Genomic DNA, 16458 nt, shown 5'->3' on the forward strand with positions numbered 1-16458 from the left:
TCATAAAACACCTACTTGCACAAAAGGTTATTGCAGTGTTACCATCCAGTCACAAACTTGAAAAAAAAAAAAATTCAACTGAATTTGCCAAAATCATTGGAAATCATGAAGGAAAGATATTCCTTCAAATTTCAGTTCTTTCCACTGTTTCAAGAAATCTGCACTGGATGGATATTACATTATTATATAGATTTCATACCAGTCATATCACCCCTTTTGTGACATCTCCCAGTAAAGTGTATTTATGCAAGTAAACCCTAAGTAAACAGTACGGTAACTACTTGGTTGTAAACAGAAACATGACACATGAGGTAACAGTAATGATGCCACTAAAGAACTAAATCAAAATTGCATGCTACAGCCTGAGACTATCCTTTCTTGCATGCTTACCACACACACACAAACAAGGGATAACTGCAGTACATAAGCTTTGGACAGATCACAAGGGCCTCGGAAGAGAATATTGGACCTCTTAATTTCAATTAGATTGATAAGGAAGAGACAAAGAACTAATGCAGCTGGGGGTTTAGCACAGCTAGAGCAATGACCAAAGACAAAGTTCTTTTTCCAAAGCAGCAGCTTCTGCCTGTAGGAACTGTACACACCTAGTGGTGTACACATCTAGAAGATTCCCATCTCTTGTACACGTGTTGATAACAAAGAACAGAACACAGCCATAATCTGAAGCAAAATGACAACAATTTAAAAAAAATAATCATTATTTGAACTGAAATGGAAAAATCAGATTTTAAATATACTACATGGAAAGACTATCCAAGTTGTTTACAAGGCCCATGTAAGATATTCTAGACCAGAGTATGAGCTGGAAAGGCCTTTCACATTACTGACATGTGTGACAGATAGGACTGTGATGCTGGACGAAGCAACAGAAATGCATAAATTACAGGAGTGAGGGGCAAGAAGAGGAGAATAACATCTCAGTTACAATTACATTCAGTTCTGGACATTCTGAAGTAGGGATGTAAGCTTCCTCTAGGTAGAAAGAGACAGAAGTGGATTAGAGAGAGACTTAGGAATCGCCAACAATTAAATGGCAATTAAATGGCTTGTCTGTGACTTCACAGACATAGCAAAAATTAAAGACACAGAAGATTAAAAAGAAACCTAAATGGAATTTCTGCAGACATCTAGAGACAAGGAACCTATGTCCCTAGACATACAAACATCTGTAAATGATGATAAGTTGTGCAACTTTGTAAAACAGATAATTTTTTTTTTAAATTATCAATTAGATAATTAGGAAGGGCACAGAAAGGCCCCAGAGCCAGGGAGAACAGAAGAAATGTAAGACTACAAAAGAAAGTGATGATTACTGCAAATAATCACAAGACGACAGCACTGCATTGTCATTCTCAAGTCAGTTTTGGGAGAAATTACAGCATCATGAAAGCTGTTTCACTGAGGTTAAAAAGGACTGTAGAATGTCTAATATGGAAATAGGGGTGAAAAATTCCACATAGCACTTCATAAAGAACATTCAGTGAATTTGAGATGGAAAGGAAGTTGTGTTCAGCATATAGAATGTTTTTTTCCAGCCTCTGCAAGACAGGAGAGTCTAAACATTTCACTTTGTGAGAGGAGACAGCATCTAACAGATTCCTCAATTTGTGGTCACTGAAACAAGAAGCAACTGACTAAAACTGAACTCAGAGTAGAAATAAGTTCTCTAAGAACTGAAAGTTACCCTCAAGAACTCTCTTTCTTCATAATATCATATTCCGTTTTGCAATTTTTTTTCAAAAATCTACAGATGGGACAGAAGAAAAAAGTGCATTCCATTTGGATCAAGTAGAAATATTTCATCCCATCTTACCAGCACTGATCACAGCGATTTATGGCTGTGGACCAACATGATCTATACTTTTATTATTTCCACGAACAAGTAGTGGTCGCTCATAAAATCTCTGAATGAAAATCTAATGAACTAAACAAACTTCTCATAGCAATATACAAAAGTGTACTTTTTTCTTTTAATCTGACTCAGACACAGTAACTTAATTGCTATAAAAAATACCATGCTGCATCTAAAAGGATGCAATATAAATACACATTTCCACTAGCACTGCTGAAAACTATCCTTCACAGAAGATATTATTTAATGAGATTAATAATATTAAGATGAGGAAAGAAAACAGGGCATTTTTCTCTCCAAAACAATACAAAGAGTTTCCCCTCCTGTATGAATTTCTGCAAGGCTACAACAGTTTCTAGAAGGAGCTCATAATGAAAAACAGAACCCTCGGTAACAGTGCATTGAAATAGAATAATCAGAAATGTGATTCAGGTAATAAAAACCTTGTGTATCTTCAGTCTTGAAAACTCGAAATAGCCTTGTTGCTAAGAAACCAAATTCTCTTTCACATGCATCAGAGAGAGTAGCAATCATCTCAGCCAATGAAGTTTCTCCACCTACGCTGGACAGTCTATTGTAGTCTGTAAACAAAAATCTGAAAAGAGAAAATACATGTATATTGTATACTTTAGCAATCTTTAAATATTTTCTGGCAGTCAAAACAAAAAATATTCCTGCATCTCTGGAGCTAAAAGGTTTTTTCAAGTGGCATAAAATGTAAAGTACTTAAATGCTTATTTTTTGTGAACTCTACATGGATTTTAGGTATTTATTTATTTCTTCTCATTATCATACTCAAGTTCTTTGTCCCACTTTCTATTCTAAAACTTAGTTTCTTAAAAAGATAATGATCACATCAGTAACAGCACTTCAGATGGCAATAAAAACACCTTTTTGATGCCAAAACATAATATTGACAAGTATTTTTAAATCTGCATTCTAAGCTATTTTCAAATATATATGGAGAATTCAAAAAACAAACAGAATCATAAAATTGCAGAATGGTTTGGGTTGGAAGGGACCTTAAAGATCATCTAGCTCCAATCCCCCAAAACCCAGGTCACAAGAATGGCAACCTTGCATACCACTGCACCATGAAGCTAAAATACAAGTCTGTAAACAACAGGACTAAACAAAACTATAAAACACATGGCAAAATTTTTCTTCCTTTCAGATAAACTAGAAGCTTTGAGCAGTCTGATTCTCTACTTACAGAGGAAAAAAAAGGAATTAAAAAAACCTTAAACAGAAGTAATCAGTGAAACAAGCATTAAACATAAGACATAGCACAAAATTAAATTCTTATTTTTCCTGTCACAAATGATAATTAAAACCCCTAACACTATAGAGCAGTAAGTTTCACTGACTTTGGCACAGAGTTTTTGTTGAAAACATTACTATCTTCTTAACACAGAAAAAATTAACTACACAATCTTCTAGGGCTACTATTTTACAAAGAGGTATCTCAACAGCTTTTCATAGGACAATAAACATGTACATTAAATACACACAATCTGAAGTGAACCTGAATTATTCATTCAAGAGTAAATAAAGTAAATAACTAACCTGACAGGTAAAGCTTTAGTGGTTTGCTCTGGCAAATCTGGTGGGTTCACAAACATGAGTTTGAGAAGCAACTCTAAATATCCGATATGTCTTGCCAACCTTGCACTTAACACCCAGGCCCAGCTCCACCTCTCACCCTCTCTTCGGCCACCAAAATAAATTACAGCTAAAATATTAAAAATTAAAGAAGATGTTATGGCTATGTTTCGGTCATCACTGTATCTGAAAGAAAGAACCCTGAAGTTTGAACAGACAAGGCATGGAGTTGAGTAAAAGGAGTTGAATTAATTGTTAACGGTTATGGCTAAAAATGAGAATTGTAAGAGGAAAGTAATGAGGTTAACACACAAAATTCTTCTTGAATTTCAAGAATGTCCTCCCACAAATTACACACAAAACACAAGGAAAGGGTCCAAAGGTGTCCTATTTTCTACAAAAACATTTCGTATTTTTTCTAAATCACAAAGCATTTCTACAAAACAGAACTGAGTTCCAAAAATTAATAAAAACTTTCACAAGCTTCATATAAAATAACTTACTAAAGAAAATGTAGAGAACTGCTAATAAGCTGAGTGACACTGCTATTCCAAGCTTTGCATCCACAGTGAAAGCAAGCAATAAACCCAAACCTCCGCACAGCAAAAGTGTGAGGAATATGATAAGCCAAGAGAACTGAAACAGAGGTTCAATCTGCTGTCCTGCAAAAGTCTTCATTTCATCTAAGATAAAAAGACAAGGAACAGTTAACATATTAAATCATTCTAGAACAGAAAGCCAAAAAACGTATTAGAATGATAAACTTTGCAAACAAACACTTTTTCACTATACTGTAGTGTATTTCCTTATTATTGATAAAAAAAATACAATTATATTTTGAATTCTTCCTCAAACATCACTGCAAAACCCTAAGTTTTCATCCATGCAATGAACAAAGCCATTTAAATACATAATACTTGCACTGTTTGCTGCAGATTTTATACTTTTAAAGGCATATTAAAAGCCACGCTACTTCCTATCCTCCTTCTAAAGCTTAAAACTTATTTTATGACACCAAGAAAAACACATCCATCAGATCTCTAAAAAAACCCAAATAACTAACCCCCAAAACCTCCGTAATTGAACTCTGGACCACATTCCTCAAATAGTCAGATAAAACAGTACAATGGATAGGGTTCAGTATTTATTTGTTTGTTGATTCACTAAAATAGGAATTCCTGTAAAAACTTATTTAGGATCTATTCAATAAGGAACTTTAAATACCTTATCCAGAGTGAAAAGATTAATAAGGAACAGGAAGAAAACACTAAAAAGCATTTTAAAAAATGTAAGTGCTCATCAACAAGAAACATCACAGTCAAAAATAAACACCAATTTTGATTTATGACATGGGGCATGAAGTGAACATAATTAACTCAGAGAATTCATTTTGAGTAATATAGAAGCTTTAAAAACATAGAAACCACAAGCAAGAAACATCAAGACTGATAAAAGTATTTTGAATGAAACTCAAACATCTCAAAAAAACATTATTTTTTAGAAAAGGCTAAACTATAAATAGGATGCCTGTTTCCACTGCAAAAAACATTGAGTCTCTTCATAAGCTTCATATACTTGTTTTTCCTCCGCCATTTCAGAAAGTTCAAAAATCTCAAAGTAAGTAAGGGGAAAGGGCAAGAAAAATAGACACCAAGAAAATACATTCTAAAGAAAAAATACTAGTAGCTTGAAATTTTTTTATCTTCAATTAAAAATATGACACACAGAAGGTGCAATAAATCAATTCTGCAGCAAAAGAGGTCTGAACCTGATTTGACAAACCAACACTCCCAGCAAGGTGTATTTCAGTAGCGATAGTTTCAGCAGTACCCAAAGAGTAGATTCGCTGCTGCAGGAAACCCATAGGACAATAGACAGCAACACTTGAAGACTGACTTGACTTTTTCTAAGTGAACAAAGCAACCTGTGGATGAACTGACCACACTTAAATACAAATCTTTTCACTACAGAAACAGAGACTGGATACAAAACTACGTGAACCAACAGCTATCACAAAAACTATTAACATCCATGTGATGCTCTTCATAGATAGATTTGAAACTACAGAAAAGGCTAAATCAACTTTTACCTTCCAGTTTCTTGAGCAGGAAAGATTTTCCACTTCCCCACTGTGCATATAAGCCTACACAGATAGGTGGCTGCATGGTTGGTTCACTCAGAATATCAGCCAAAGCACTGCTGTACAGATCGTAACCCAGCATGTCACCATCAGATTCCGTGGGAGACAAGTGTCCTGTAATAAGAATATTATGTTACAGACCTTTGCTTTAGGCAATCTCTTCAATATGACCATTTTCATACATAAAAACAGGTTCATCTATATTTGTATATATAGTCTTCCTGTGCAATAGCTGTTATTATTGGTGTGACCACTTTTCAATACAGAATTGAATTAACTTTATTGTCAATACACAAGTGATTAAAGTAAATATAAAATTAAATACTTATACTTACTGGCTCCAAATATCTGTGTTAAAATACTCTTCTGGTGGCTACAGTCAATATTGTAAGGTGTCTCTCCTGTTTTGTTTGGTCTATAGAGCAATCTACCATCTTTTGGATTTCTTAAGAGCAATTCAGCAAGTTTACGGCTCCTTCCACGAATGGCAATATGAAGCGGAGTATCTCCTTTCTGCAATTAATGAAAAACTGGTAATACCTAATTGAATTCCTAAGATCATACACAAAGCACATGTTCCACAAAATTTCAGATGTGTCATTTACTTGAAATAGATCTTAAGGTATTTTAAACACCATTGAGACCTTACTGTATACGTTTTCCCTTGAAAAGGCATGTGAAAAGATAGTTCTTAAAATGCTGAATCTAAGACACTGTCTTCTTTCTTAAATGTTTATGATAATATCTTAAGGTTCATTAAAACCGTAGTTTCTATTTAGGAAAAATGCTACTAGCAAATTCAGAGACTTGTTTGGAACAAGTGACACTGTTTGTTAGAATTATTTCAATGTCTGCTCAGACTTCCCCAATAAGCTTTCCAGCAAAACTCCCTCATTACATCAAATCAACATTATTACTTATTTGTCCTAAATATAATACTAAGGGGTTACAAAAGTATCCAATAAATACTCCTGGTTTTAAAAGGTTTACAGTCAAAGCAGGTAATGCATAAGAGGACAGCAACAAACTGTTGTCTTGATATTGCTTGGTTTAATGTCTATTAATCAAAAACAAAAATCACTGACAAGTAACAACCATTCTCTAAGTTCTTTTTCAAGCACATTAAGAATTTGTATTCTTATCTGTGATTTTTTTATTTCTGACCTGGATTTTTTTCTTTTTAAAAGAAAGCACCCTGATGCAAACAAAAAGCCAATATATTAATAGTGGGAATCAATTTATGTTTAAGTATTCTGATCTGTTTATTTATTAAGCTTAAGGGAGACTAAGGCTTTAAGTATTAAGGTCTATTTTATTATTAAGCACACAGGAAGCTCTTTTTCTGCATTACCCTTGACAGCTCACTACAGAAGTTGTCTGCAAAACTAAAATTATTAAATATACTAAAGTAAACAAACAAATGCTATTTACCTTGTCTACAGCAGAGACCTTAGCTCCTTTATCCAGAAGAAGCTCTACTATTTCAATATTTCTCATCTTGGTTGCCTTTATAAGTGGTGTTTCTCCATCCTAAAAGGGAAAAAACAGATCTAATAAAAAGAACTCTGTACACTCAAAAAGAAGCAAAAAAATCCCAAAACTGTGATAGTGAAACAAATTAAATCCCAAACACTTAAAATAATTTTTTAATTAAATATGTTACTCTGCAAGTAAAAACACATTTTGGCACATGTTATTGAAAAAGTATCACAGACCCTGTATTGTAGATTGTTTAGAAGCACAGAACAAAACGCATTTCTGCTAGTGTCAAACACAGAAAGACAAGATCCAGATATAATACAAGATATTTGAAAAAAAGACCCATGGAAGCCTGCTGCACATACTGCTTCCTCTATTTTTTTTTTTTATTCCTGCACATGCAACAAAGAGTGGTCTGAGCTTTCAGGCTTAGGAGAAAGAGAAACCTCCTTCCTAAATGTCCAGGACCACCTGCTCTCTACTCTATCGCTGGGCATGCTAATGATGCCGAGGTGAAGAATCCACACTTTCCCTGCTATTGAGTTTTAGTAGCACAGGATGTTTATCAATAAAGGGGACATTGCCATTGCTGAAAATAAATACCATATTTCAGAAGAACTTGAAATCATTTTTTCTACAGCACTCAAGGTGCCAACATTTCACAAAAAATGAATTTGGTATCACGATCTTAACTTTAAATAACAGTTGAGAAAAGAAGAAATGTTAAACAAAGCAATTCCATTAAAATTCTAATAATTACCTTTGTACATGTTTCAGTATCAGGGTTGCATTGCAAGATATCCCTCACCATTGTAGCATTTCCTTTCTCAACCGCCCAGTATAAAGCAGTTTTATTATCCTGAAAAGAGAGTATTAAATGTTAACAGTATTTTCATTCAGTTGGATTAATTTCAAAAACTATATAAAGTACAACCAATATACTGAAAAAAAGCATATAAACCAGCAAATTTTAGCATAGCTCAGGGCAAAGGGAAATGCCACCAAACCTAACTGGTAGACAAGTAGAACTTCGGCAAGGAACAGAAATCTGACTAGTGCAAAATATGCTAGGAACTTTAAGAACACAAGAAGATTCAGTCTTTCTTGAAACAGTTTCCATAGCTATGTGTTCAGTTGCAACAAAAATATACACATTTTTTAATGGAATAAAACAACCTTTTCCAGACTGTTCTTTTTTACCCTTATAATGCAAGTCATGTTTCTCTGTTTCTTTTTTTTTTTTAATATTTCTCTCATATTAGAACATGGAAGTACTAACTACTTCCAGACTTCTTGCAGCCTTCTCCCTTGCTTTCTTCTTTTCTTTGCAGACTTTCTTCTCCCACTTGTGGACTTTACAGCATACTGAGTTTAAAGCCTGGACACCAAGATTTCTTTCTGCTCTGGTCACCTGGGCTTCTCCTCTGTCCTTCAGTCAGGTGGCTTCCCAAAAGACACCAGCCTGAGAAAGCTGACCCATTGCTAATAACACCAGCTGCACAGCCAGGTACTGGTCTGCCAGATGCTCCCAGCAGGACCCCTCCCCCCAGCCAGAAGGGCTGAGGAGAACATCATCTGAGCCCCCCACACTGCCCCAACCCTCAGTCCCAAAGCCCTACAGTCACATTTCGCCTGCTCAAGGTCTCCTCTGACTAGTGTCCATATGGATGAAGGAACAGCAAAGAATACTGGGCAAGACAGAAATCCTTCTGGAATATGACAGATTTGGGCAGGCAGCAAACTTCCCCAGAACGGGTCTGGCTGGCAGACAGGTGTTGCAGTGCCCAAGAGCAGGACAGTTGCTAGACACTAGCACCTGTCACTGATTTGACACTGCTGGTCCTAATCCAAAGATCTGAAGCACATAGCCAGGATCTTCCTCTCCTGCATCAACAAGGCCACAAAAGTATTTTCTAGATCAACCACTGAAAATAGCTATACAGACACCCTCACACTGCCAGAAGTTATAAGCTTCTCCTGTCCCTGAGAAGGCTGGGTCCTCTTGCTCTTTCTGCATTTATTGCCTTGGTCATATTAAGATGCTAAAAAGCACAAGATACAGACCCACACAATTCCAGATTTCCAATGGCAGACCAGAGGGAGAGATCCAAACACCACTTTTTATCCAAGCTTTTTTTTATCCAAGCCAACTTCTTGGCTTCTCAATGAGGCTCTGCATAAATACCAGACACTGAACTTTTGCAGCTCTCAATGTCTAGTTAGTTTTGTGTTGAAACTTGGCAGAACATACCAGCCTGCTAGACAAGTGATTCAGAGATTTGAAAACCTGAATATTACTTCAAGCAAAAAAAAGGCAAACTGAATCTAACAATAAGAACAAGCACCATGCTGAGTGAGAGAGCCTTCAGTAGAAGAATAAAAGCATGTCAAAGGACAAAAAAAGAATGAAGGGGTAGATAGAAAACTTGGAAATCACTGACAACACTGCTCAGTGCAGTGAAAGAAGGCATTGAAAGAAAACAACCAACCGAGCATAACAAGAGAACTGGCTAACCAGTACTGACAACAGGTAAAATCTAAAGAGTAATATATTTTAATATATTGATATTAAATTTAAAATATCAAGTATTAAAATAATAATATTTAGGGGTGTTTAAAGTATTTCACAATTTTAAACCTGTCCAGTACTGAAGATGAAATAAGTTCAATTTACACCTTTTGCTTCTCATTCATTATACAAATTAGCTGAAAAAAATCCTGCTTAACAAGTCATCACAGTTACAGATGTCTCCTAGGTTAAAAACTGCACAGCAACATGATCTATTTTTAGTGTTTGATGAGAATCCGAGCTTCCTATAGAGCAGATTGAGTGAGTTTTTAAAGTTTTCAGAAAGACAGTATAATTGGTATTCAAATTCACATCCTATTTAATAACTACTCTAACATTTACATTGTACTTACCTGACCTCTGATGTCTATATCAGCATATTTATGCAGCAGGGCCCTCACAATTTCAACATGACCTCCCCTAACAGCCCCAATCAGCACTGTATCTCCACTCTACAAAAAAAACAGTGAAAGAAAAATGAAGTTGAATCAATACTATTTAGCAAAAAAAGAAATGCAACACAGAATAAATTATAGCCTCTAAATAAACATTATGCCTATTTACATTAAGAAAAATGGACATATTTTAAAGGAAGATACAAAAAATAGGTCTATCTACTGCATATATAGAAGAAAATAATTCTGGCCTTCATTTTTTATATTTTTTGCAAAGAGATGAAATACTATGTGCTTATGGCAAAGCAAGCATCTTAAAAAGTCCATCTCAAGCCACTTAAAAAATAACAGCATAAATTAGTAATAATATAAAAATATTCAGCTGTTCTGTGTTCAGAGGAAGACCAACCACTCTACAGTAATACCTCTCTACAATCAGACAAGAATATTGGCTCTCTCCTTAAGACATTTCACAGCTGACAAAAGTTCTTCACAAATTTAAAATAATTTTATCCCTTTTTTTGATGCAGATTTGACTGCTATCTTGTTTACATACACTACCTTGTTATAAAGAAAAGAAGCCAAAGGCTAATTTTATCTCAAATTGATCAAAAGAAAAAATATTTTACAGTGGTAAATTTGGTTGTATATTCATAAAATAACATTACAATTCTGCTTAAGACTTCTGCTTCTAACACACTTAAGGATATGTCAGAAATTCAGAAAATGAAATCCTGAAATTATTTAATACTTCTTTTATGATGAAACAGGAGAAATAGATAAAAGTTTAGCTATAATCACAGGTGTGAACTTAAGTTAGAAAGCTCAGTAGTAGTAGATCATGTATCAATCACAGTTATTACATACTTGGCTGAAAAGCAATACATTTTCCTTATCAAAAGGTACTCTAGCACCTGAAACTAAGACTACTCATTGTTTGATGTATTTTTTGGAATACAGTCAACTGTACTGAGAGCTGTCATTTATCCTTCCCAAAAACACAGAACAGCTGTAGAATTTTGTGACAGAAGAGGAAGGGAGAATGTAATGTATTTTCTTAAATATTTTACGTTTTGCTTTGATATGTACCTGAAATAAAATTTCTTGTCACATGCAACACTGCAGCTCAGTACATAGCTTAAAAAATGCACTAAGCTGACACCTGAAATATAGGCAAATGCATCAAAAAATCCTTTTAAAATTATGAGACAAATATTAGTAGGGTCTCCTCTCTTCTCTGCAGCCCCAAGCAATTCAACTTAGGGACTGGGAATTCAACGTCAAAACCATATTACTGCTCTGAACTAAAACACTGGCCTTGACCAGAGGCACCCAAGTTGAGGTATCAGACCACCTATAGCTCCAAGGGTACACTGCCTGGCCTGCCTCTGGCACTTCAGAAAAAACACTATCAAGAGGACACTGCAGACAGTCCAAGTCACCTATACAAACAACCGAATAAAGCCCTGAGTGGCTAGCAAGCAGATTCACATCCTAGTCACTGACCATACTGATGCCTCTACCGACCAATGCAATTGCAGCTCAGGTACACTGCACACCCTTCAATAGTTGCATTTAGATGTCTTCACCCAGAGCTGAAGCGCTCCTCTAATACATGCAAGTTTCCTAGTCAAAAGTTTAATTGTAAAAGACTCTGATCAACTTCTTTTTAATAATATGCGTTGTTCTACAATTTTAAGAGCACTGCCACACAAAAGCCCCAACCCAAACCTGCAAGTCATTTCAGTGTTAGTATTATGTTACAATAACAAAAAATACACAACCATAAATCACTTCCATATCCTATGGAAACTAATAATTCAAGAATCTCAAAAAAAGTTATTTATCCTTGACTTTCACACAGCAACATTTGCCACTTAACACACCTGTAAAACAGCAATACATAAAAATACCCCTAGGTGGCAGAAAAAATTAGAAAGCCAGAAAAATAATTTACCCACAAATCTGAATACATCGGTATTTAAATATATTATTATTACTATTATTATTACATATATGTAAAACTACATATATGTAAAGCCACAACTATGATGAAAATTTACTCACTCTATCAGGAATGTTCACATAAGTTCCAGCATCAAGAAGATCCTGCACAATTTCAGTATGTCCCTCCTTCGATGCAATCATCAAAGCTGTATTTCCATCTTTATCTGTCAAGTTCACATTTGGGTTCCTCTTCAGTATTTCTTTTACTGAATCAGTATAGCCACCCTTCACTGCTACAATAAGCGCAGTCATTGAATTCTTTAAACAAAAACAACAGATTTTATTGTACAGTGGATATGGAAGTCATCATCATACCAGCAGTTTAAATAACAAAAGAACACTCGCTGACATTACTTTCTTAGCCATCCAAACATTACTTCAATGTCATGTTTTAGAGTGCACTTGCTATGCTTTCTTTTAAAATAAATAGTAGAGAATACTACAAATGCAAACAGTAAAACTCAAATCAGTTTATTCTAACTCTTGAATGTCAGTCACACACATGGTAAAATAATGTTCTTGTCATATGGGACACAGTATCAGCACACTGGTTTGCCAATACCACTTCCAAGGAGGTTTTATGAAGACCTTCAGAAATAAGGACATGAATAACAAAAGTTGTCCTAATTTTCCACTTAAATTTTACTGATTTTAAGTGTCTTATGTAACAAAAAAATTAAAATCTGTTTTATTTAAAGCAATATGCAGCTGAAACCCTCTAAAAATTTCCAACTTCTGAAGAGGCACAACAGCCATTATTATTTTCAAAATGCCTTGTATTTGATTTACTTTTCAAATAGCACTGAGGAACAAGCTGTTTGAAGTATCAGGATTGGGTACAGAATAAATTTTGATAGTGTTAACCTTCAAAGAACAATAACGTAAAGTAATTTATGTTCATTGAAACTTACATTTTATATAACAGTATGTCAACTGTCAATACAACTGCCTAGTTAATAATATTTTGATATAAAATTTTAAATAAGCCTCACATGCTGTTTGCAAATAGCTGAAGAGTAATATACTCCAACACTAACATTTCTTATTTTTCACATATTTATTGTATTATAAAATTAAACAGGACACACAGATTATGTACATACAAAAAAGAACAGCTACTTACAGCTCCTTCTTGATCAACATCAGCTCCCATCTGCAGCAAGTATTTCACACACTCCAAATGACCTTTTCTTGCTGCCCAAACCAGTGGGGTAGTTCCATACTGCAAAACCATTTATAACATCTTATCATATTGCTCTCTGTATTTAGCATCTCCTACAATCTAGTATTCATCATATACTTCACTACTTTAGCTTTTACAAATATGTAATTTGGTCTTGTGAATTAACATTTGAAAAGCCAATTTAACTTCTAACTTCTAGATGATAGCTGTAAGAATTACTTTTCTATGCAACTTCGGATAGGAAGTTTTCAAATAGATTAGAAAACAGAAATATGCTCCACTGAAATAAATGTTCACGCCCATCGTCAGCATACTATGGAAAAACCTCTGGCAAGTATAATGACTTACTCTAGCACACTACTTCTAGTATCATGGGCAATATATAACAGCAGGTGTTTTTCCAATCAAAAACTCATACATTTCTTTTATAATAAAACTTACTTTTTCAATAAATGTATCAAGCATTATAGAAATTCACTATTATATAAATATAACTTACTTTGTCAGAGCAGTTCACTTTAGCTCCATGTTGCAGTAAGAGATGTACTATATCTGAGTGGCCCCGTCCTGCTGCCCAAATAATTGGGTAAACACTGTATTGCTTAGAAATAATAATAATAAAAAAGTATTAAATAAAAACATAGTCTTAATTATGTTCCATGAACAATACTATAACAGTGCTCCCAGAAATGAAAAACCCATAAAAGTAGGAAAATACAGAAATAAATCTAACTACATACCAATAATTTTTGCCTAGGACATTGCCTAGATGATGTCTAGGAAGATTTCTACTGTTTTTAATCCGTTTTGGTTCATAACTCCTTAAACAGTGTTTAAAAATTCACATGCTCATCTTAACATGCACATTTGTAATGTAAGAGAGCAGCGACAGCTACACAATATCCCTAAGTAATCAGGATTTCAGATGTGTCATGTCATGCATGCAGATGAAATCCAAAAGAAAGGTAAGTCACCAGTGTTCCCCTGCGACTGTTCACTGTTGCCTCAAACACCAGAGAGCAGATGGTATAAAGAAACTGTTCATTCAGATTTCAACCTGCCTATACTTTTTATCGGAAATGCTTGTAAATTGAAATAAATCTCAGTATCTTAGTTTTTTAAAGTCTTTCTCACATGTATGGTACCTATTAATATAATCTAGCCCATTTGGTAACTAGTATGAAACAACTAAAACAAATTATAGTTTCTAAATGGTACTTAATAGTTACTCCATTAACTTCCACAGACACAGAAAAAATACAATTGTTATACAAGTAGCATTAGATGCACTATTTATCTTTCCTTTTACTTCCTCTCGTGATAATCTGAACCTTAACAGCTATACACTCCTTTGCTTTAATTAAATAAAAATTAATAAAAAATATTATTAAAGCAATCCCACTATAAATAAAGCACAGTGATTAATGTTACATAGCAAAAAATGAGACACATTTAATCAAGATAATAAGATGAGAATACAAGGTAGGATTTCAAACATTAGGGAGGAGGGGGCATATCAGATTAAAACTTACCATTCCTGTGATGTTTGGGTTTGCTCCTTTCTCAAGCAGAAGTTTAGCTACTTCAGTCCGGCCTTTATACGATGCCCACATCAGGGCAGTCCATCCCCCCTGGCAAACACAATTCAGAGAAATGTAAAAACTGAAAAAATACTTTTTAGAAACCTAATTAGTGACTTTTATTTTATTTTGTCCTTGCCCTAAGTCTGTTTTGCAAGTCAAAAACACGGTAAGGGTTGACAACACAACCTTGTAATCCTCCTTATGTAGAATAAATAACTGAACATACGAAAGTACTAAACTCCTACTGTGTGCAAAACTTGGGATAATACGTTCTAAATGTTCCTGAATTTGCTGTAAACACTCAATTCAGACTTCACAGAATCACAGAATTATCATGGTTGGAAAAGACCTTCAAGATCAATATTAAACTAACACTGATAAGTCCTTAACTAAATCGTATCCTTTAGTACTACGTCTGTACAACTCCTAAATACTTCAAGGGATGATGGCTCCACCACTGCCCTGATAACCTGTTCAATGAAGAAATTCTTCCTAATATCCCATATGAACCTCCCCTGGCACAACATGAGGCCCTTAACTCTTGTTCTGTCACTTGTAACTTCATTGGACAGACTGACCTCCACCTCTTTACAACCTCCTATAAGTGCCTATAAGGCACTTGTAGAGAGTGATAAGGTCTCCTTTACTCTAGGGTAAACAATCCCAGCTCCCTCAGCCATTCCTCATAGGACATATGCTCCAAACCTTTCATCAGTTTCCTTGCCCTTCTTTGGACACACTCTGTTAGCTCAATGTCCTTTCTGTAGTGAGGGGCCCAAAACTGTACTTGAGGTGCAGCCCCATCAGTGCTGGACAGAGGGGCACCATCATTTCCCTGGTCCTGCTGGCCACACTATTCCTTATAGAGGCCAGGATGCCATTCAAGTGCATGCAAATCCAATCACTGGATAAACAAACAAAAAATAAAGCACTATTTAAAAACAAAAGCCTGGAATCCAATTAACACAGAGGGTTTACTTCTGATTTGTGTAACTGACAGCTGGCCTTCATAAAGGAGCTATGTAATGATTTGCATCATGAAAAAGAAGCAAATGGTATTCTTCAGGCAGTAATAAGATCAGTTAATTGCAAACTCAATTGCTCTGTTCACCTATGTTTGTAAACTAGGAGACAATGAGGTTTCACTGTCTAAGGCATCTGACCTGTCAGGTAACAAAAATCAATTTTAAAATAACAGTAACTGATAACTGTAAGCACATTTCTTTATAATACACTTTTGGGGAGGTAAAAGATCCCTCTCACACTGACACAGGCCTAGAAATCATCCACTGGCCACATGGATGTCCTTAACGTTACACTTCTGAAAAAGCTACATTAGGATATGGCAAGATGCCTCAGGCTGGAGATAGAGCGAAACTTCAATTACAGAAAGAACACTGAGCTCTCCCCCAGTATTTTTCTACTTGTTAACTTAAGTAGTCCTTGCAGGTACCTGATTACCTTTTCAGTCAATGGAAACAAGTCTATAGCTCTTCACAGGCATCAAACCTTCTAATAAACTAAGCAACTTCTGTCATTCTTTAGGTGGACTGGACTACAGCACCCACTTTCCCATACAAAAAAATTTTACAAGATGAACGAAAACAAATTTTAGAATATTGAGAAC

General features: G+C 35.0%; 1 protein-coding gene across 6 annotated transcripts in view; it reads right to left on the bottom strand.

The window, feature by feature from the left end:
* The window catches only part of KIDINS220 (kinase D interacting substrate 220), a 76400-nt gene that overhangs the window by 45403 nt on the left and 14539 nt on the right, over positions 1–16458 (bottom strand). For all 6 annotated transcript variants that reach the window (XM_051613392.1, XM_051613391.1, XM_051613390.1 and 3 more), the window contains exons 5-16: positions 14781–14879; positions 13748–13849; positions 13189–13287; positions 12126–12323; positions 10017–10115; positions 7855–7953; positions 7047–7145; positions 5951–6128; positions 5565–5729; positions 3979–4158; positions 3440–3605; positions 2317–2468 (exon numbers count right to left, since the gene is read on the bottom strand). In XM_051613392.1, coding sequence (XP_051469352.1) covers positions 2317–2468; positions 3440–3605; positions 3979–4158; positions 5565–5729; positions 5951–6128; positions 7047–7145; positions 7855–7953; positions 10017–10115; positions 12126–12323; positions 13189–13287; positions 13748–13849; positions 14781–14879 — 1636 coding nt within the window. The remainder of the gene's footprint in view (positions 1–2316; positions 2469–3439; positions 3606–3978; positions 4159–5564; positions 5730–5950; positions 6129–7046; positions 7146–7854; positions 7954–10016; positions 10116–12125; positions 12324–13188; positions 13288–13747; positions 13850–14780; positions 14880–16458) is intronic.

Source organism: Apus apus, chromosome 3 (genome assembly GCF_020740795.1).
Source record: "Apus apus isolate bApuApu2 chromosome 3, bApuApu2.pri.cur, whole genome shotgun sequence".
In the NCBI taxonomy this organism is placed as follows: domain Eukaryota; kingdom Metazoa; phylum Chordata; class Aves; order Apodiformes; family Apodidae; genus Apus; species Apus apus.